General features: G+C 34.6%; 1 protein-coding gene and 1 long non-coding RNA gene across 5 annotated transcripts in view; one reads left to right on the top strand and one right to left on the bottom strand.

Moving 5' to 3' along the window:
- The window catches only part of LOC145292842 (uncharacterized), a 38,934-nt gene extending 23,926 nt beyond the window's left edge, over positions 1-15,008 (top strand). For 3 of the 4 annotated variants that reach the window (XM_080138888.1, XM_080138889.1, XM_080138890.1), the window contains one exon: positions 11,105-15,008. In XM_080138888.1, coding sequence (XP_079995014.1) covers positions 11,112-13,001 — 1,890 coding nt within the window. In that variant the 5' untranslated portion in view covers positions 11,105-11,111 and the 3' untranslated portion in view covers positions 13,002-15,008. Of the gene's footprint in view, positions 1-7,098; positions 7,279-11,104 lie in introns of those variants that run through there. The other variant, XM_080138887.1, reaches the window with a different exon arrangement.
- The window catches only part of LOC145292844 (uncharacterized), a 90,453-nt gene that overhangs the window by 7,504 nt on the left and 59,110 nt on the right, over positions 1-23,839 (bottom strand). Inside the window, exon 2 of the long non-coding RNA XR_013869608.1 lies at positions 8,654-8,808. This is a non-coding gene — a long non-coding RNA (uncharacterized LOC145292844). The remainder of the gene's footprint in view (positions 1-8,653; positions 8,809-23,839) is intronic.

The following is a 23,839-nucleotide window of genomic DNA, read 5'->3' as shown; positions in this document are numbered from 1 at the left end:
TTTTAACAAAATGGCGTCTTACTAGGTGCAGATGTCGTATATTATAATTAATAACACCATGTTTTTTCATGCTCTTTTGCATCTCTCAATTCCAAATGAAGAAGTTACTTCTGCAATTTACGAACTATTTTTTAGATATTTCAAATTAAATTCAATTTTTATGGTATCTGTTACTTATTCTTAAATTGGAGTATAGAATAATTAAAATGTAATGAATGGGTTTTAAAATAATAATGTTATAACTTCAGCATGGTCTGTAAAATGTAGAAGTATTAAAAAATGTATTAAAACGTTTTTTCCCAAATTATTATGTAATTTTACATTGTTTTTACTTCCCAAACTAGGCTGTTTATGTTCTTGGCGGAAATTAAAGTTTTATTTTTTAGATAAAAACACTTGCGTTAAGGAATATTGGTAATACATTTTACCATTTCGATATTCTTAAAGCATGCCCAAGAACTTTAAAGAATATTTGAACAAGTTATATGTATCACCATGAATTTATATAAAATAATAAACATTTGGATTTGCGTGTGAGGAATATTCATTTAAATTGTTCCAACAATGTGTTTTCTAGTGTTGAAAGTTCATAATGAAAGATTAATGAAGTGAGGATTTTGTGAGAATAGCTCAAGGTTTGAAATTACTGACTTTTTTACAATAAGAGTGCAGCACGTGGGCTTAAAGTCCATGTGGCTATTTTTGAGAGAAACAGTCTATAAATCATATAAGCGAATGCATGTGTGCGTTTGTTCGTATCATAAAAAACAGTAGTTTGAAATTAGATTGTTTAAAATGAGATTTAAATCCTCGCTTGATGTGGTAAATATCCACTCTGGGAGTTAAAGTACATCCTTTTGCACGTAAAATCATGATGTCTACCGCAGATGGAGTTTAGTTGAACACGTGTCGAAAATGAATAAAAAACTGATTAGATTTTGGCGGGCAAATCTTTATATACAGGATTTCTCGTATGTTCCAGCCTGTTTACTATCATACATGAAGACGCGTAACAGTTCATTTTCTTTTATGTGTGCTGGTCACACCACAACATCACGTTCCTACGCATTCTTCACACGTGGATGTTTCAAAGCGATGATCACAGTGCCATGTCGTGGCCAAGCATAGCAGTTGCTACATCACTGCCCTACTAGACGAGAAGTAGAATTAATGAGAAAGAATAAAAATACTGCAAATATTGGGTTTAGGTTGCAAATCAAAGTGGATACTTTATGTCTCTGCCAGATTTGATGGAAGTTGTAGCACTAAGTAGCACAGTATCGTTAGGCATGGCTTAGCTGATCTTGTTTGAAGCATATATCTTGGTCAATGGCAATCCAAAAGAAAAATTACATCACCAACTCTTGTGTTACATGGTTGCCTGGTGAGATAAATGGTGCAATTTCAAAGGAAATGAGCCACTTGTGTTTGAGAGGTACATTATGGACGTCTGCAAGTAAGCCCGTGCTGCCAAGTACACGTGGATCTGTACTGGTATTATTGATGGCTTGAATGGCATTAACATGCATGCAAAATTAATGCTTAAGAATCCAAGGTGTTTGTAATGAGCTCATTCTGAAGGTGTCGTTCATTGTAAACTCGGGGGGGGGGGGGGTATTAAATTTCGCACATGCCGAAAATGGCTATATTTCCGATGTGGTCTGTATGACTGTGATTGAGGTGAAAGCATTTGTTTTCAGTGTATCATGAATTAACTGGGAGATTCGACGTTAAACAGGTGTTGGTAATCACTGCTGGTAACGATGTAGGTAAAATCTCGTTGGTGAGCTACAGGACCATTAATCTGTAGGAGGGATGTGTGTGGCACTAATTTGCTCTGGCTGGAATCCGATTCATAGGGAAACTGTTTTTGGTTTAATTTTCGATTTTTAAACAATTATTGGCATAAATTGCTACTTTATTGAAACCAGTGTCGCTAGTTTGAAAGGAGGTTCGTGTTTGTGCATGTCGCCATTCAATTGAAGTTGAAATTAGATGACTGGAAAAGAAAGATTAGTTTTGTTCTTTTTTGTTGTTTTAACAAAACCCATAAGAAATTTTATGAGAACCGTGAGGAGTGCTGTGGTTTGAAAGTGCTGATTCTTTTTTTTTTTATTAGTGATGTTATTTGAAATGTGCGGTCTGTATTCCATCTGATCATCCATCAGTTTCCAAATTGACAGCAAGGTCACCAATTGTAATCAGCGAATTTATATAAAAGAAATAACATTTTCTGATGTGTTAGAAGTATTGAAATAAAATGTTCACACATATGGGCTGTCTCAGTGGAAAGGTTCAATAATGAAAGGTTATCTGAAGTGAGGATTTTGTAAGAATAGCTTGATCTTGAAATTACTGATTTTTTTTTTTTTGATAATCCAAACAGTCCATAAATCATATAATCGAATGTGTGTGTTTGTGTCATAAGCAGAGTAGTTTGAAATAAGAATGTTTAAAAGATTTAAATCCTCGCTCGATGTGGTAAATTTCCATGCTAGGAATTAAAGTTCATCCTGTCACATGTAAAATCATGACGGGAGTCTTAATGTCTCCCCCAGGCAGAGTTTACTGAAACACATGTGAAACTCGTAAGATTGAAGAGAAAACTGATTTGAATTTGATGGCCAAATCTATATGCAGGATTTCTCAAACGTTCCAGTCTGTTTAGAGTATTTATATGCGAGGGAGCATAACGCAGTCCTTTTTTATGTATGCAGTGGTTGCATCATAATGTGATGTTCTTACGCATTCTTCATTTATTCTGGCTGGGCATAACAGTTACTACATATTTGAATAATTGGTGGACGTCTACGAGATTGCCCTCCCCTCCTAATTTTCACTTTTTTTTAAAAATACTTTTACCAGTTATTACAGACTAAACTTTCAGATTTTAAAACAAAATTTAAAAAAATATTTTTTATGACTTTTACTTTTGGGGATCAGTTCTCAATTATAACGTTTTACTAAATTGAACACTCACTTTGAAGCTATCATCGAGAAAAATAGCGAATATCTCACATGATCGGTGAATATTCCTGTATAAAACTATGTGACTATAATCATTTAAAATAATGTACTTAAACCGTTTGTTTGATGTTTTTACTTATAACTAAAATCACGTTTTTTTTTTTTAATTTTTATAAAAATAAACTTTGTATTAAATATTTTGTTTGAATTGACTATTTTGGGAAATTTTTTTCCGACACTAAAATAGAACATTTCCGTGATATTCGTATTTAGCATACCCGAAAACCTGAGAAGTCATCATTCTATAGGTGAGTCTGGAGTTGGAAAGGAGAAAGATAAGTAAATGTAAAGAGAGGAGGGGGATAAGAAAGTTCCCTTTTTAACCCCTTTTTTTAGATGGGAATATTTACCGGTCATGTGAGAGAGTCACTATTTTTGCTCGATTATGGCCACAAAGCAAGTGTCCAATTTAGTAGAACATTATAATTGATCTCCGATGATAAAATTGATAAAAAAATACTTTCTTCAAAGTCTGTAATCGATGAGATTAATCAGATAAAAGTAAAAATAAAACATTAAACTTGCGGAATTTAGAGAGGTGTGGGACATCCTCCAATTAATCGTTGATAAATCTGTAGACGAGTACCCTCAGCTAAATCCCTCCCCCAATAAGATTATTCTTTTTTAGGTGATTAAATGTCGGAAATTATTATTTCAGAAGGTATTTAGTTCTCTTCCACTACAAGAACTTAGACACCCCTATCAGAAAGTGGGATTGAGATATCTGCACCCCCGAGGAGGGGCACTCTGACCTGAAAAAAGTGCATGGGCAGCCTCCTCGACATTCCCCAATGAGGGCACCTCAGGTGCTTAGCAATAAACTAACCTCTTCTTAAAGAGAGAAGACAAAGCCTGGGAGGGTGAATCTGCTAGAACTGCACAGAACTTTGCTCCCACCACAAAATCAATAGAAACCAAATCACTACAAGAATGGTCTAATCTCTGTTTTCAGACTTTAAAGTGGGTGATTAGTTTTGTATATGACCTAGCAGTTCATCCCAGATTTGCTCAGGCCTTATGTACTGTCCATAACTTTATGTGCATATGTATATATTAAAAAGTGTGAATATGTACGGTAATGCCTTTCTATATAATAGGCTTCCTTAACTACCATAGAGAAAAGTTGGCAGAGACCGCAGACAGCAAATTTTTTTAAACTTTGATCCCAATTTTGACCCCTTAAGATTTATTGTTTTGGGCTAAAATTAAATTAAAATGTTTGACCCATGTTCAAGTAACCTACATCTAAAATTTCAAGTGTTTAGACCCAAAATTGTCGGAGGAGTTTGGTAAAGTCTGCAATGATCAACTCTGTAAACTTTGACATCTTGCCAGTCAAATTTTTGCCGAAAGACTGATTAAAAAGCTTGCTGCATGTCTGAATACCCTTTATGTAAAATTTCAAATGTTTAGACCCCAAATTGGCTTAAGAGTTTGCTAGAGACCGCAAAGGTCAAATCTTTGGAATTTTGACCCCTTGTAAGCCAAATTTTCAGCACAAAAACGATTAAAACGTTTGCTCTGTGTCTGAATACACTCATTGTAAAATTTCAAATGGTTAGACCAGAAATTGGCTGAGTAATTTGGTAGAGACCGTAGATGTCAAGTTTTTAAAAATTTTGACCCTAATTATAACACTTTAACATTCATTGTTTTGGGCTCAAATTAAATTAAAAAGTTAGATCCATGTCCAAGTAATCTATATCTAAAATTTCAAGTGTTTAGATCCAATATTGGCGGAGGAGTTTGGTAGAGTTCTCAAAGGTCAAATCGTTGAACTTTGACCCCTTAACAGCCAAATTTCTGGCCGAAAACCGATTAAAAAGATTTTTTCAAATCTCAATACCCCTTATGTGAAATCTCGAGTCTGTAGACTGAAAATTGACAGAGTTATTTGGTAGGGAAGTGTACACACAGACACACACACACAAACAAACATTTTCACTTTTCTAGATATACTAGCAGTTCCACCCGGCTTTGCTTGGGCCCTATGTACTGTTCATAAAGTTATGTGCATATGTATATATTAAAAAGTGTGAATATGTACGGTAATGCCTTTCTTTATAATAGGCTTCCTTAACTACCATAGAGAAAAGTTGGTAGAGATCACAGACAGTAAATCTTTTTAAAATTTGACCCCAATTTCCACCCCTTAACATTTATCATTTTGGGCTAAAATTAAATTAAAATTTTTAACCCATGTCCAAGTAACCTACATCTAAAATTTCAAGTGTTTAGACCTAAAATTGGCGGAGGAGTTTGATAGAGTTTGCAAAGGTAAACTTTGTAAATTTTGACATCTTGCCAGTCAAATTTTCGCCCAAAAACTGATTAAAAAGCTTGCTGTATGTCTGAATATCCTTTATGTAAAATTTCAAATGTTTAGACCTAAAATTGGCTTAATAGTTTGCTAGAGATTGCAAAGGTAAAAACTTTTGAACTTTAACCCCTTGGAAGCCAAATTTTTAGCAAACAAAAAACGATTAAAAAGCTTGCCCTATGTCTGAATGCACTTTACGTAAAATTTCAAATGTTTAGACCAAAAAATGTAACGAGCAATTTGGTAGAGACTGCAGAGGTCAATTTTTTTAAACTTTGACCCTAATTATGACCCCTTAACATTTATTGTTTTGGACTCAAATCAAATTATAAAGTTAGATCCATGTCGAAGTAATCTATATCTAAAAGTTCAAGTGCTTAAACCCAAAATTGGCGGAGGAGTTTGGTAGAGTTCTCAAAGGTCAAATTGTTGAACTTTGACCCCTTAACAGCCAAATTTTTGGCTGAAAACTGATTAAAAAGATTTTCTCAAATCTCAATACCCCTTCAAATGTCAAATCCCGAGTCTGTAGACTGAAAATTGACAAAGTTATTTGGTAGTATTTGTACACAAACACACACACACACATTTTCACGTTTATAGATACATAGATTTTAAAGCCAAACGTAAAAAGGCAAAAAACAATTTTTGAAGGACAAACTTTTTCAAAAGAAACCAAATTCGCGACATTTGACTGTAAAAATGCCAATCTGCAAACCCTGAAATCAGTTTGCAAATCTAGGGTTTGTATAACAATACACAGAGGTACGAAAAAGTTGTTAAAAAGTAAATATATAACATATAAATGTTATCAAAAGCAAGATAAGTTACTTTTCTACCTAACTGGATAAGGTTTTAGTGTCTTTATTTAATGTAAAATGTTTATTGGGTTCAAAAACCGAGGGGTTTGTATTACTGTACACATAGATTCGAAAAAGTTGTCAAAAAACAAATATATAACAAATAAATGTTATCAAAGGCAAGATAAGTTACTTTTCTACCAAACTGGATATATTTTTCGTGTTTTTATTCAATGTAACATGTTTATTCAGCTCGAAAAGCATACAGTGGTTACCGATGTATTCGAAAATTCAAAATGGCGGCCGACACTCTCTTTAACACGATAAGTTCAGGAAAAGATGTTATAAATAATAAACTAGACAAAATACTGTTAGAAATTCGCTCATTATATGTTACCATGACATAAGTTGACATATATTCGGTGTTTCTTTTTATAGTATTTTGTCTAGTTTATTATTTATAACATCTTTTCCCAAACTTACCATGTTAAAGAGAGTGTTGGGCGCCATTTTGAATTTTCCAATACATAGGTAAACACTGCATGTTTTTCGAGCTGAATAAACATGTTACATTGAATAAAAACACAAAAAATATATCCAGTTAGGTAGAAAAGTAACTTATCTTGCCTTTGATAACATTTATTTGTTATATATTTGGTTTTTGACAACTTTTTCGAATCTATGTGTACAATACAAACCCCACTTTTATTTTGAAGTGATTATCGAGTCTTCAAAGTTATCACGGCTACCTTTTCTCGTTCTTTTGCAGCGTTCAACATGACTCGTTGTTCGAACCTGATAAATGTTTTAAATCTAATAAAAAATACTAAGACCTTATCCAGTTAGGTAGAAAAGTAACTTTCTTGCCTTTGGTAACATTTATTTGTTATATACTTGTTTTGAAACGTTTAAAAACGTATGACGTCACTCCCCCTCTGTCCCATAGCGTCCTCTTACCAAACCCCTTCTACTCTTATGAAACATTTGTTGTCAGACGGGCGCTTTTGCTTTGTCGTATGAGAAAAAAGGGAATAATTGTAGTAATTTTAAAACGGCTAAGAAATTGTTCCATCCGAAAACAAACTCCTTTTGAATTTGAGAAAAACAAAAAAAAATCATTGGTTGAAAAAGGTTTGTGAACTTTTTATTATTGAATCTGTGTTTGTTTCGATTGTCACTTTCTTGTCTAAAGCAAACGTGTTTGCATTACAAGCCACAAAAATATATTAAAAAATGTTATCAAAGGCAAGATAAGTTACAGTTAATTTATTTTTGGTTTTGTGTACATTAATTAACAAGTTTATTTTTTTTATTACTTAACATTTAATTAAAAACATTTATTTTATTACTTAATTTAATTTTTAGTTTTTTAATTAACTTGCTTCCAACTTGTTTTCTTTTTTGATTGATTACTTATAATTGTTCAGGTATATTATTTGTTTATTAATATTTTTCATTTTTGTTTATTAATATTTTTCATTTGTATCCATTTTTGTTATTATTATTAAAATTTGTGTATTCGTTTTTGTTAATGTGTTTCAGTCAGTTTCGTAAAGTTTCGGCAATGCTTTTTTTTTTTTTTAGTAAGTGGGAGTTACCTCCCTTAGATAATCCTCCTTTAAAACAAGTCCGATTGGATGGGTTTCTTATAGTATTTTGTATACTGTTTTAGCTTTAATTAATTTTCCAAACTTCACGTATTTAAAGGTCAGCTCGCCACCATTATGGACTTTTTTTTTCCTGATAAAACAGTGACTTTATGTAATTTTCACATCCCCGTTATTCAGCGAGACTGTGAACATGGCGGTGTATGGGCAAAAAAACGCCCCCAACAATGTTAGTTTCATTTTAAATAAAAAACGAGGTGTTTTGTTTTGTGTTTTTAAATTACATTACAAACTTTATTTGAACTTTTGAACGAACTTTTTCATGCATAAAAAACAGACTTTATAGATCTTTTATAATACAAAATGGTAAATGTTACCTTACGTTACAACAAAACACCGACCATCTAATTTATGTTTTTAGGGGTATTCGAGGTCACTGACAACAAATCTGATAATCAAGCCCGTCGCAAATTTACCGTTTGCGTGGTATGAACCCCTGGGATCTGGTACTATTTTAGGAAATTTCACCGCCTTCAGTAGTGTTTTCTTACATGATGTGTTTGTGTGCACACGCGCGTAGTGAAGTGACATATCATGTCGCGGAGGAATCTTTTTAGCAGTGTTCGATCATGTTTTTCCTCACATATACACACCCACATGTACGCACGCAAATACACACACACACACACGCATATACAAATCCTCATACACACACCCACATGCATGCACGCACATACGCACAGACACATACATATATTCATGTTCACGTATATACACTCACATTCACGTGCATACACACACACATGCTAACGTACACACATGTACGCACACATACGCACACATCGGAAATGTCACTTCCCCTGAAAGGAATTCTAGACATGCGCAGTCAGAACACTCACCCCGATATAAAAGTCCACAACACCATTCAACTTCCTCTTTTCTTCCTTTTTTGCCTGGGTTCATCAACCAGGCAAGTTCGGCGTCCATAGCTCTTGGCTTGAAGACTTTTCCACATGGACGACTGCTATCATGAACGCATGAAAACCTTTTTATGCTGTGAAAAATAATTATATTTTAAATAAATATTATCGATTGAAATTTTATTTTTTATCTTCAAAATTATTTAGAGGTTTTTAAAAATAACACATCACTCCATAAGTCCTGGGCTTAACTAATAAATCAACAATGTTTAGGCAAAATTCGACTTTAGACATAGTATTCTTCTAGGGTGATATATTGATTCTAACACATTTATCCCTTTTTTGTAGAATAGTTTGTTTTTGGACTCAAAATACTCCTGAGTTTTCAATATCACATTTTCACTGCAGCTGAATTGCTTTTCTTGGAGGAATTTTAAAGTTAATTCAGGGTGGAACGATAAAGTTGTTGCCCTAAAGAAAACAACACTACAACTTTATTTTAAAACTTTTATTGAAAAGAATCAATGCAGGTAACTTGATTATGTAGTAGAGCTGACATCTATTCAATGTAGCTGCCTTCAGTCTCAGTCACCACCTCGATACAGGTCCGGAACTGGGAGCATGCTTTTTCCACATGCGCTGGTGGGAGCTTGGAGAATGTTCAGCGGACGGCAGCAATCAGGCTGGCTTTGGTATTGTGGGAGGTCATGTTGGTGATGTTCTCGATGTATGACCAAACGAAGTAGTGCAGCAGCTTCAGGTCAGAGAGGGAGGTGGGTGGTAGTGAGAGAAGGGTAGAAAGTCATAGCATTCCTTCTGAAACCAAGCCTGGATCTCTTTGGACTTGTGGGCCGGTGCTGAGTTCTGACGTCACACCCAGGCTTTGCCAGCAGCCACCTGATTGCAACAGGGGATCACCACACTCTTCAGCATATTCAGATACACTTTGATGTTGACTTTAAAGCTGACTTCGAAGATGTGAGGCGGTATGATGTGAACCTCACTTGAAACCAAACCAATGACCATAACCATGGCTGGAAACTTTCTTTTCATCACCCTGGACACGTCTTTGTTATTCGTGGCAATCCAGCAATTCATTTTTAGAGTGCTGGCAATGGTCCTGTTGTCATAACTTGGATTAGTAGAGAGCATAAGTTGTACAAAAGCATATCTCCAATCTTGTTCGTTGAACATTGTGTCACTTTCAGACATGATAAAAGGCTCCTATCGCTCTTGAGATGTGTACACAACTGGCCAACTAGTAGATAGTTTGCAACAAAAAAAGAAAACCGGTTTTCATCAAAGGAAATGGAATCATGTTAGCTTTTCTATGGCGACAATTTTATCGTTCAGCCCTGTAGTTGCAGGGCAGAATTTGGATAATAGGATGAAAACAGAAGCAGTTTAAACTGTCATTTATATAATTTTGCTATCGTTGTGATCGGCTTGTGACATGGTGCATTCTCTTGGTAAAAAAAAAACAGTTTTCTATCAGATTTTTTATTATTGACTGTATCGATTAAAAAAAATTTTTTAAATCAATTGCTTTGTAAATTAATTCTTCTGGTTGACAGTGAATGACATGACCTACTCAGCATAAGCATCCCTTGGATGACTTGTTGGAGGAAGTTAGCTTTGTTGGAGAAAGATACTGTGCTTTTGGAGAGAAAGTCCTGTTAGTGAGAACAGAGAATGTGATGCAGGTGATCAAAATTTTCCAATTCACTGCCATAAAAGGAGGATTGTTCGCACAAGCACTCGGTCAATCCTTATTTCAATGCTGCACTTAATTTCACTTTGTCCAGAGTCCAGAATTGAGTCGGCAAAAGCATGACATGCAGTGTCAATTTGCATTTTGATGTCCGTTCCACCTTGATCTGTTGCTATGATGATGGTATAAAAATATTTGAAACTCTCGGCTTCTTCAAAAATATCACTAAAATATGAGGGTTTTATCTATTGAGGCAAAGCACACAATGAATATTACATTTTTTCTTCAGATCAACACAATGGATTTAAATAATCCTGTTTTACTGCAGATATCCTAATATTTATCTTTAAATGTATATACCATACACTGGATATATCGATGCCTCTATTCAATCTCAAGAGACAATAGACACCCCTTTAAGGGGAGCTATGCATGTAATTGTGAGGTAAGGGTTACACAACCCACAACTACATCTGCTTGGGTCCAGTTGCAAAGAAAGGTTTGAGACTTACTGGAAACAATGCCAAGATAAGCAGAGAGCACAACTAGAATTCCCAAATGGTCATCCATTTTAGTACTTTAGTCCAAATTATTGGATTCGGCATTAAATAACCCAAAGAGTTGATGTCATGAAATGAAAAAAAAAAAACTTCTTCAATATTTTTTCATCTATAAAATTTTAATTTAAAGTGTTAACTTTTCATTTTTTTTTTTTTCAGGTCAATAATGGCTGCTGCCATGACAAAACCACTTCTTCAATGCTGCTTCTGTGGACAGGACTTGTGCTTGAATTCCCACACTTTAGCATGCCTGCACAATGTGTGCCATGCTTGTATGGAGGAAAACACCTTGACATGTAATGGACAATCCAATGTTGGAAAATGTCCAAAATGTGAAGAAGCCTTCAGTGTGGAAATGTCTAACTTGTTGCCATTTCTGTTGACTGACATAAAACGCCACTTGCAACATAGATGTTATTCTTGTTCGGAAACAGGTGTTGTAATTGTCGGACAATATTGGTGCCAGGAATGTGAGCAATTACTTTGCAATGATTGCAACAATTATCATGGACGATTTGCAAAAACTCATATTTGTAAAAAATTGGACAGAGTAGATCATGCAGAATGGATTAAATTAATAATGAGTGAGAAATGTTTTCTTCATGGGAAACAAGAAGATTTGTTTTGTGATCAATGTAATATGTGTTTCTGTGACGTGTGCTACAATAGTGAGTGTCACTTGCGTTTTGGTTGTGTGAGTAAGCATGGGCTAATTGTGGAAGATGAAGTTTTGAGGCAAAAGTTTGATAAAGGTCCAATCCTGGAGAAAGAAGTGAAGGAATTTGAAAAAAGTTTGAAGAAGTCAAATGAAAATCTGATGAGGCGTAGTGTTGAATTAAATACCGAATTAGATCAAAAATGTCTTGAAATTTGGCAAAACTACGAAGAGAAGATGGAGCATGCGCAACATGAAGCTCATGAATTGTGTGATAAAGTGCGAGAAGAAAAGCGAACCGAGGAGAGACGATTGCGAGATCAGTTGACAGGAAATGAGAATCTTTTACGGCAGATTGAAGTATGGCTTTTGAACTGCCAACATTTGTTGCATGAAGCCGAGAAGAATGTGGACATTTTGTGCGGGTTGCATACGTTGGGTTGGAAAGTTCAATTCTGGCACAAGGAATGGAATCGACCAGAGAAGAAGCAAATAGAATTCGCTCCAGACTTTTCTAATTTCTCCTTAGAAACGATCAGTTCTCTTCCAATTCTTCAATGTAAGAAATTGGAAATACTTCAAGAATATAATTTTCTAATGCAAGAGAATCAACACATTGAATCAATTCATGTTACTGAGGAAGATGGCCATATATTTCTTTGCGATTCCGGACATAACTCATTAATTGAACTTAATGAATTTGGAGAATTTGTGTATGAATTTTGTATAATGGGTAAACATTATCGTCACAGTGATAGTGGCGTCTCTCCCTATGATATATGTTCAATTTCACCTAACATTTTGATTTTTTGTGGTGCGGCATGGCACAATGCAATATGGTGTGCAAATGTACTTTATTTTCTGGAAAGAATAAAAATTCCTCCTTTTTTAAAAATCCAAAACAGAATTGCAAATGAAAGAAAATCTTATGTTTCTTTGTGTCACAAGAACGACTCCATTTTTGTTTTGGATTCTGATTTTGTAATTACTTCTTTCACCAAAGAGGGGACAGAAATTGAAACAATAAAAATTGATGGAATGTCGGAGTCAAAGGGGTCATGGAATAACTTTCGAATTCGCGTTGATCCGTCGACTGGTATGTTTTGGGGGTCAAGATCGGATAATTTTTCGTCTTCAGCTGAAATTGTTTCATTTAATTCCAAAGGAGAAAAATTTTTTTCAGTCAAAAAAGATTGCTTGGATTTTTATTTAAATAAATTTGGACATTTTTATTTTGTAACTAAAGAAGGAATTTTTTCTCTCTTACCAAAAAATAAACTTTTAAAATTTTATAAAAATTGCCAAATAAGTCCAAAAGTTTGCATTTTAGAAAATAAAATGTTTATTTTTGTAAAAGATGATGGGAAACACTTACTTAAATGTTTCCAAATGTTTTACTGAAAAGAAGCAGAAAAGTTTGTGGCATTTTGTTAAAAATATTTTCATAGACAAGAATTAGGTCAAATCTTTGCAAACATTATTTCATAAGGTTAACTTCTAATTTCAGAAAATCAAATAAAATTTAAAATATTTTATAAAATGATTAAGATCATTTTTTAACAACAGACGATAACATTGGGTGTATTATTTTTCTCTCTCCACAAGTGTAACCTTCTCATGTAGCAGACTCCTGAATCTGAATAATTCATGACAACTTGCAGTCAGTGATTAAATCTTGCACTCTTTTTCTCATGGAGATAGGGAGCGATTTACTCATCAACAATTCAACCAACTCTCCTGCGTGTACACACACAAACTATCTCAATCTCAATCTGCTAATTTTCGGCTCCGCTCTTGTTTTTATGTGTCTGGGTGGAGTAAGCTGGGTGGTTTCTGCAACCAATCACCCGCGACAACTTCCAGCATATTTCAATTGGTCCCTTCAGAATGCGGGCATTTTCCTATCAGTTGCACCTGCAAACCTGCAAGCGGTTTTCTTATGACCTTTCGGTCACGTCTATAACCCCAGATCGAGGTAACAGTACTCAAAGTTCAAACATCTCTTCCCTAAACTTTGAGTCATCATTCATTTGCACTGACTCACAAAATATATTTTCATTACATCTCTCAAAATGACATTGTTTGTCGATTATTAAATAAAATCATATATTCTTTTTCTCAGCAGGGCTTTTTGCTGTCACCCGGGCACACCAATAATAAAAAGTCACATCTGCCCGTTTTTCTCTAGTGAATTTTGGGTTTTCACCCCTTTTTTAGGGGAACTCAACACCCCCCCCCTGCGACGGAAGAATGGTTTAAGTAATAAAATATTTTAAATATTTTTGATTTTCTAAAATTTCAAATGAACTCTAAAAAATAATGTTTTCAAATACGTGACTAAAATTCTTCTATTTAAAATTTGTGCCATCACACAACACACGCATCAAGTTGACAACAAATGTCAGTAACACTGGACAAATTCTTTTTGTTTCTTCACAAGATGCTAACCTCTTAGGGTTAATACCACCAGTGAAATGAAGAGAAAAATTATAAATCCAACAAACTTTGAATAAGGTATATTATACCGAACGTTTCAGAAATCGCTGAAATGTTGCATCCCTGTGTCTGTTTCACAAGTATTTTAATGGAATATGCTCTGATGAACTCAAAGCTCTTGTACAGCCATGATGCCGATACCCCTGACAAACTTGACAAGCAGCATAATCCCACCCCTACACTGTAGAGATTCCTAGATGTCAGAAAGTCTTCTACTCAAATACTTTCTTCCCTCGAACTGCTACAATTTGGAATTCACTCCGAGATCCCAATTCACTGCACTAACATGAAGAACTTCAAGTGTAATGTGAACAGATATGTCGCTGCTCAACTCCCTACATAGTATCCCTGTAAATTTGGTTCCAAATTGTAGCTCATATGTCGAAGTGACACTGTGCCTTATTTGGGATGAAAATAACAGAAAAAAAACGATTTAAGTTATAGGAACATGCCCTTTTAAATCGAACATGCATTTATTAAACTGCACACACATCCATACATACACCTTTAAATAACACACAGGTTACCACCCTTGCAGTAATCTTCACTTTAACCAACAGGTGGCATTCTCTGTTTCCTTCTCTGTTTTTTCTCCCTCTTCTTTCTCTTTCCACTCGAGATGTCAATGTTACAACACGTCTCTCCTTTTGATTCAAACCTCCAATGTGAGTGGCACGTGAATTACGTCCATGCCTCGACAGAGCATTTATCTTCTTAAGGTAAGAAAGAAACTTGTATGACTTAACAAACTCTTACACACACAATGAAATCTTTCGAGAAACTCATATATATTTGTACATGCAATGAACGTTTATCTGCATGCTTGCTAGTTTATAACCACACAAACACTCTGTAACGTCTTTGACCTTTCTATGTAAATAAATATTCCTTGTAAATATGCATATATGTAAAGCTGTTTCATTGTGCTTCATTTCAATACCTTAAATGTAAAACGTGCTCTTCATTGTTAATTGTTTTTATTATGCTGTACGATGCAAACGACAACCTCCAACTGTCAATCAAACACGCAATCTTATCAATACTTACTTGTCCTCTACAAACTGGTTTCTCAATACGCAGCCTACAAAGCAAAGACTCCAGCATATAACCAGTAAAGAAACTGCACCCAGGGACCAGCACAGAGTCATTAAATGAAATATGTTAAAATTTATTTGTTTTTCTAAAATTTCAAATGACTTTTTTTTTTCTTTTTTTTTTTTTGTAAAAACACGTCTATGAAGTCAAGAATAGTGATCAAATCTGGTCAGGAATTGGGTGATCATTTAACATTATATTCATATAATAAAGCAAACTCTCCCATCTAAAGTTCAAAATATTTGTTTTCAACTGCCAAAATTTTGGCATGCATTATCATGACAAAAATAAGTATTTCATTTTTACTTTTCCGATTTGAAGGAAGGTGGAACATTTTAATGGATTCAAACATCGGAAATTAATGAGAACATTTCATTTTAATGAGTGTGAAGTGTTTTATTTAAATAAATTTCCTCCATCAGATTTTGAAACAAGAATGATTTCTACTTGAAATTATCTCCCTTAATATTAGTTTGTCTCTATAGGGTTTTTCTTTGAACCTCGAAACATTGATTTTCAAGTAAGACCAATCGTATCTACTTGATTGCCATGTGGAAGTAATGAACACGCCCCAAAATTGCAAAAACCTATAAAGTAGAAAATAAAGACAGCTTCATCATCAATTGTACAATATCAGGATGGTTGTAGTGCCATGTCACGCATGGAAAGGGACTCTGCATCCATCTCCAGTGGGCTTTCCTGAGGCCACAATCCTGTAGATGAAAGATCGGCTGATGGTCGACTTGTGTTGTATGTTTGGTATTCTACACAATCACTTTGCCCAGCACCCTCAATCTTAACTGAAACTAAAATAAAACAAAACGACAGTTCAATCCAAAATCATGATTAAATCAGGCATAAACTCAAACAAAAATACTTCACCTCCTCCTTTGAGGCTTGCATTCATGAATATCCATGGGCTTAGAACTAATTTAGATGATGTTGAAGCATTTCTCCTAAAAAAAAACTCCCAGGATATTTTGGCATTAAATCAAACTAACCTACATTCCTCCATCCCCTCTAACCACTTTAACATGTTTGGTTATCTCCCACTTTGCCATAAGGATTTGGACAGACATATGCACAGATTTGGAGTCTATGTTAAAAACTCCTCTTAAATCAAAACTAGAATCAGATGACCAGACTTCATGTGCTTTAGACTAAACCTGCAACATAGCGTTAGCTACTTATATTTTCTCTACCGCTCTCCCTCAACTCAGGACTATATCCTAATCAATTAAATCTCTGACAGTATAGATACAGCACTCTCTCTTGATACTAGTGCACAAATACATGTATCTGGTGAGTTTAATGTCCCCCACAGTACTTGGCTTGGTTTCTTTACTTACACAGATACAACTGGTAGCATAGCACATAGCTTCTTTATATCTAATTCCCTATCACAGATAGTTACGTTTTCGACCCGTCTCCCAAATCGATAAGATCAACAAGCCTCACTTCTAGATCTGCTTCTGACCACATTTTCCGATGATTATATAACGAGTGCCCATAGTCCACTCTGGAATGCTGATCATGCTGTGATTATGGTAGAAATCACCCTAAACTCTGGACCTAAAGCTGAAAACAAGGTGCTATAAGAAGGTCGAGTGGAAAAGCCATTAGGGATCTCATCAGAGATGCCCAATGGGGAAATATCGTTTTATTTTCCTGCAGAATACTGTGCAATTGGGATCAGTGAATGGTTCAAAGTGGCAATTGAAGCACATGTTCTCACAGGTAAGTTTTAAAGCAAACCCCACTCTCCCCAATGGTTTACTTCTGCTTGCACAGCTGCCATTGCTGAAAGGCAGTATGCATACCGCAGATTTATCTGACATAAGTTCAGTGCAAATAGACAAAAGTCTATAGAAGACAAAAGTATATAAAAGCTAGAAGTAATTGTAAGAAAGCAATATTGACATCTAAAAGAGAATAAACCAAAACCACCAGAAAATTCATTGAAGTGTACGAATTAGGAATTCGTGATTTCTGGAAAATAGTAAATAATGGGATATCAACAATATCGAAGCTCAGAAATTAGGAACCCGTGATTTCTGGAAAATCTAAAATAGTTTAGTAAATAATGGGCAATCAACAATTCCCCCACTATCCAACAATCATGAGGTTGTTTGCACAGCAATCGAGAAGGCAACATGCTTGCAAGTCGGTTTGCCTCCAATTCCACACTGGACCTTGCTAACCACCCCCTCCCCGACTTTCCTTTATGGGCATATGTCACGCTAGACAATCTGAAAATTACCCCTTCTCAGATGCATGCTATCATAAAAAATCTTGACACTTCAAAAGCATGTGGACCAGATCTCATCCCGGCTGAGCTATTAAAAAAATGCTCCACTGAAGTAGCTCCAGTTCTCTCCAAACTCTACAACAAATGCCTTAATGAATCTTGCTTTCTTGACTGCTGGAAAACTGCTTCTGTGGTTCCAGTTTTCAAGAATTCTGGCAAAAGAACTGACCCAGTAAATTATCACCCCATTAGGTTCCTCCCACATTTCGCCAAAATATTTGAGTCTATAATTAACCAAGCTCTAGTCCATCACTTTACAGATGTGAAACTTCTGACTGACCAACAATATGGATTTAGGCAAACCCGTTCCACAGCAGATATCCTAACTAATCTCAGAACATATATACCATTCACTGGACAAAGCAGGAGAGGGTAGGGCGGTAGCTCTAGATATATCTAAGGCTTTTGACAGGGTATGGCATGAAGGTCTTTTCAGGAAAATCAGATCATACGGTATCACTGGGCGAATACTCAACATAATTAAATCCTTCCTAGATAAAAGAAAAATCCAGGTTGTCCTCGACGGTCGTACATCTAAACAATATGATATAAATGTGGGAGTTCCTCAGGGGTCTATCCTTGGATCTTTATTATTCCTAATATTCATAAATGACCTCCCTGACAAAATTGTCTCTGAAATGGGTATATATGCTGATGACACCATGCTCTATAATAGACACGACAGGAAAAAAAATGAACACATATCTAAGGAAATGACAGAAACACTAGAGGATGATCTCCAATCTGTAGTGGAATGGGGACAAAAATAAATGGTCACATTCAATGCTGCCAAGACTAAAATAGTTTCCTTCAGTAATTACAAGAAACCTTCTCTACCACCAATAGCAATGGCCAAAGACTCATTATCTGAAAGTACTTATTTTAAACTCCTCGGCCTAACATTCACAGGAAACATGAGTTGGAACAATTACATTGAGAATATTGCCAGGACCGCTGCAAAGAAGGTAGGCTCTCTCTACTGTGCTAGAAAGCTACCAACGCCCGAAAGAATACTGTACCTCTATAAGGCCAGCATTCGCTCATGTATGGAATATTGTCATATTTGGGCTGGTGCATCTGCTCCTAGTCTCTCGCTCCTAGATAAGGTTCAAAAGAGAGTCGCCAACTTAATAGGTCATGAACTGTTATCTAAGCTTCAGCCTCTGCCCTATCGACGAAATGTTGCATCCCTCTGCATGTTCTACAAGTATTTTAATGGTGAATGCTCTGACGAACTGCAGACATTTGAATCCCTTCAACATAAATACCCTCAACAAGCAGCTAAATCCCCCCCTACACAGTAGAGATCCCTAGATGTAAGAGAACTATCTACTCCAGTAGTTTCTTCTCTAGAACCGCTAGGCTTGGGAATTCCCTTCCAGGTCCCTGCTTCCCCAACTGTACTGACATGCAGAAGTTCAAGTGTAATGTGAACAGACATCTTGCTACCCAACTCCCTACAAAGTACCCCTATAGCTTACATCCCTGATAGTAGCCCCCTACATCAAAGTGGCAATGTGCCTTGTTTGAGGTGAGAATGTAATTAAAAATATATATATATATATCTCCACTAGCCAACAATCATGTGGTTGTTTGCATGGCAACCAAGAAGGCTATCATGCTTGCCAGTCGGTTTGCCTCAAACTCTATTTTGGACCCAGCAAACCACTCCCTCCCTGATTTTCCTCTACGGACAGAAACCACGCTAGATAATTTGAAAGTTATCCCCTCTGAAGTATATGAAATCATAAAAAAACATAGCCACCTCAAAAGCATGGGGATCTGATCTCATCCCTGCTATACTGTCAAAAAATGCTCTGCTAAAGTTGCTCCAGTTCTCTCCAAACTTTAAAACAAATGCATTAATGAATCTTGCTTTCCTGACTGCTGGAAAACTGTTTCCATAGTACCAGTTTACAAGAATTCTGACGAAAAAACTGGCCCATTAAATCATCGCCTCATTAGCTTCCTCCCTCTCTTCGCCCAGATATTTGAGTCCATAATTATTCAAGCTCTGGTCCACCACATTACAAATGCTAAATTTCTAACCACTTCTTGAGATGACAACAACTACGGAAGGCAGTAATTGCAGTGAATGCAGTCAGGAGATTCAAAGATCCTATCCGTCGCGGTTATCACCTGATGAAGGCCAGAGGAATAGTGGGCCGAAACGTTTTGAAACAATTAAGAAAAGATGAGAATGTCAGCAATAAATAAAATCAATGAATAATATTCATCTCAATAATAAGTTCCAATTAAATAATATATATGCCATTCGGTATGGACCCGACCATGGAAGATCAGATAATAAATAAACATGGATTTATAAGACCAAAAAATTCAACCTTCGGGGCCCGTGGCGCAGTTGATAGAGACATTGAATCTACGGTTCCAGGTGAGAATTGTCTGAAGATAGCGGTTTAAATCCTACCCAAAGCCGGCCAGAGGCTAACTTAGCCAAAACGTAGTGAGACGACAACAACTACAGAAGGCAGTAATTACAGTGGATGCAGTTAGGAGATTCAAAGTTCCTATCCTTCGCTGTCACCGCCTGACGAAGACCAGAGAAATAGTTGGCCGAAACGTCGTGAAACAACTAATAAAATACGAGGATGATAGTCTGCAATAAAAAAAAAATTAAAAATAAACAATTAGCGAAAATTCAGTTTTTCTAAATAAAATTTTCAAGGATTTCAGAAAATAATTATCTCCATCGTTACAATTCAAACTCTTCTTTTTTTTTTTTTTTTTTTGGCAAAACTCAATTTTCGCTAACTGTATTCTCTCAACCCCATGTGCAGGTAGCGATATTTTAATAAACACAGTTTAAATTTAAAATTAAAAATCAAAGACATTTGCTAAAATAAAATGAAAACAAAATGAATTTTTGCAGAATTATCAGCAAAAATCAAAAAACAAATTAATATTTGTAAAATAAAGAAAAAAAAAAAATAGAAACCCGAAAAAAAAATTAGATAACTAATTAAAACATTTGGATTAGTTCGGACAAAATTCGTCGATAAAATTTGGCAATCATTTTGGGAGCTTGCTACTTCAATATAATCTATAATTTATTTATTTTAGTATCGTAGATTAATATCCTCTATAAAATCATGCCCCTAAAAAATGTTTTAGGCAACTACATGTGAACATCCTGCAAAACGTGGAAGGTATTAGAATTTAGATTGAGGGATCAGTTTATTACATGAATTTAACATCAAGATTATCCCCTAATACCGTCTATTTCAGTGTTTTATGGCAGTTAACCATATTTTTCGCTATAAGAGTTAAATTCTGTGTGTCTTTAGAGGTGGGAAGGGGCTTCTAATTTTGAGGCGATTACATGCGGCTTTATTACTTTGCCAGTCGGACTTGGGGTTAGTGGTAAAAACGAAAATGTTTTACTGCTCTACAAAGTTAGAATGATTTGGAAATGAAGGCTAAGTTTAAATTTATATACGACTCATGGCAGTCAACGGGAGATAACTCATACGAAAGCTGTTGAGTATTATTTCCCCTGCTTAATTTTGCGAGTTGAATTTCAGGATTAGCCATATTTTAATAAACAAGCTTTAAATTTAAATTTAAAAACCAAAGACATTTGCTAAAATAAACGAAAACAAATAAATATTTGCAAAATTATCTGCAAAATTCAGAAAACAAATTAATATTTGTAAAACTAAGGAGAAAGAAATCCGTAAACATCAGGCGGTAAACATTATTGTTAATCGCGAACAACATGGCATTCGCGCCAAGATCACAGTGTAATGCTACACTTCATCTTTTCTGTCCTCAGTCAGTGGAGGAAAAATTCTTCATCACTGAGAAAATTTTTGGTAAATATAGTGATACGCTACAACAGAACACCGACCACTCTAATTTGTTTTTTAAGGAGTAATCGAGGTCGCTGGCAACGAATCTGATAATTAAACCCATCGCAAATTTGCCCTTTGCGTGGTATTAACCCCTGAACCCAGGGACTATTATTAATATATATATATATATATATATATATATATGGGAAAACTGATAATTAGTAAAAACTTGAAGAGAGTGCTCAATACTATTGCAGAGCATATATGTGTTTTATTTTTTCATTACCGTTTTATCTGTTTGGCTACATATGTTTCATATGTTGGACCATGTTTACGATCCAACAGCCTCGTCAGGCCTCACAGAAGTGGTTGTTCTGACGAGGCTGTTGGATCGTAAACATGGTCCAACATCTTAAACATATGTAACCAAACAGATAAAACGGTAATAAAAAAAATAAAACACACACACACACACACACACACACACACACACACATATATATATATATATATATATATATATATATATATATATATATATATATATATATATATTTAAATATATATGTGTATTATTTAAATATATATTTATTTAAATATATATGTGTATTATTTAAATATATATTTATTTAAATATATATATATATATTTAAATATATATATATATATTTAAATATATATATATATATATATATATATATATATATATATATATATATATAACTATTTCATTTATTCACATAAATTTACTATACGAAAGTATAGATTTATGCGTAAACTTTAAGTATTTACTTCAAAAGTGCTCAATACGTAGGTAGAGCTAGTTAGTAATTTATAAAATATATATGGCGATTAAGCTACACTGAATATTCTGCGTTTCATCCAACTATAGGATTCGTCAGGCTTATGCGCAAATTCTGTCGTTGTTTCTTGTTTTTATACATGTTGGGGATTACTAGATGGCCAATCAGCTTTCTAGTATCCACCGCACCCATTCCTACCAGCCAATGGGCATGCATTTTAACAAACAAAGGATCTGTTTTAGAGCTAGGTTAGCGGTTTTAGGTGGCCGTTCTGCTTCTTTTTTTTTTTTTTTATACATATAAATATACCTATGTGTACACAATAATGCACATATATATACATATATATATATATATATATATATATATATATACACACACATATGCGTGTGATCGTTTATGTATATTCATGTTTATTTAATTTATTTATTTGTTTGTTTTCTATTGTTATTGTTAGTTTTAAAGCTATTTTGTATCGCTATCCTAGAGTAAGTTTTATTTTGTGAACACAGTTGTTTGCTATTTCCCGCCTACAGTTTAATAGATTTTGAGGTTCTTTAAAGTACAGGATAGAAAATTTTTCATGGAGGCATAATTTACATGGGTCGTCTAAATGTCTGCATGTGGTAGCTTGTCTTATTATTTTCCATTCGACTACCCGCGAATGTCCGCTTTCTTTGAGTTCCCAGTATTTATTCGCTAGTGTTGTTTTTATACGGTGTTTTTTATTTTTGAATGTGCTTTTGTGATCATAGTATCGGGTTTTGAAATCTAAGGAAGTCATGCCTATGTAATATTTTTTGTTATTCGGGTTTTCTTTTGCAAATATTGTTGCTTGATAGACTACGCTTTTTGTTAGACATTTGTTTTGGACTGGGCAAAGTGTGCGGTGTCTACAATTGCATTTATCTTGTTCGTTATTAGTATTTTTATTTATGGTATGGTTGTACTTGTCCAGGGTTGGTTTGTTATTATTATTATTATTATTATTATTGTTATTATTATTATTATTATTATTATTATTATTATTATTATTATTATTATTATTATTATTTCTGCTAGTGTTGTTTTTATTTCTGTCCTGGTGTCTACTTTTTTTATTGTTTATTTTGTTGTTGTTTACATTGTTTTCATTTAGTATTTTGTTATTATGTGCCTTAATTATCATCTCTAAATTTTCGCAACAACTGTAAGATAACTTCAAGGTATTTTTATTGAAGATTTTGTGTAAGGGGTTGGTTGCGGGAAAATGTTTTTCAATAAGATCTAGAAATTTCTTGCCAAGTTTTGTTTTTAACATTTGATTGTATGGGGCCGTATACCAAATTATAGTTCTTTTTCTTCTGTTTTTAATTTTATTATAGTTGTTGGTGTTTTGTTGCTTATATTTGATATCGATATTTTTGTATCCACTATTTTTTAGGGCTGTTTCATAAATATTGGATGACCTGTTAAGTGCATTTTCATCGCTTGAGTTATTACTGAGTCTACTTACGATCGAGTTAGGAATATGTTTTATATTTGATGGTGGGTGGTTGGACTTAGGGTTTACGTAAATTGGAGTAGCGTTATCTTTTAAGTATGGTTCATATGTGTTTTTATCTAAGTTTAACGTGACGTCCAGGAAGTTTGTTATTTTTATGTTAGCTGATATGTCCGCTTTTAGGCCTAATTTTTTCATTTCTTTGTGTATGATTTTCTTAAAGTTTTCTCCCTTGACTT

The sequence above is a fragment of the Euprymna scolopes genome, chromosome 14, assembly GCF_053919585.1.
Source record: "Euprymna scolopes isolate OS-2025 chromosome 14, ASM5391958v1, whole genome shotgun sequence".
Taxonomy (NCBI): Eukaryota; Metazoa; Mollusca; class Cephalopoda; order Sepiida; family Sepiolidae; genus Euprymna; species Euprymna scolopes.
This window is presented reverse-complemented; position numbering and strand designations above follow the sequence as displayed.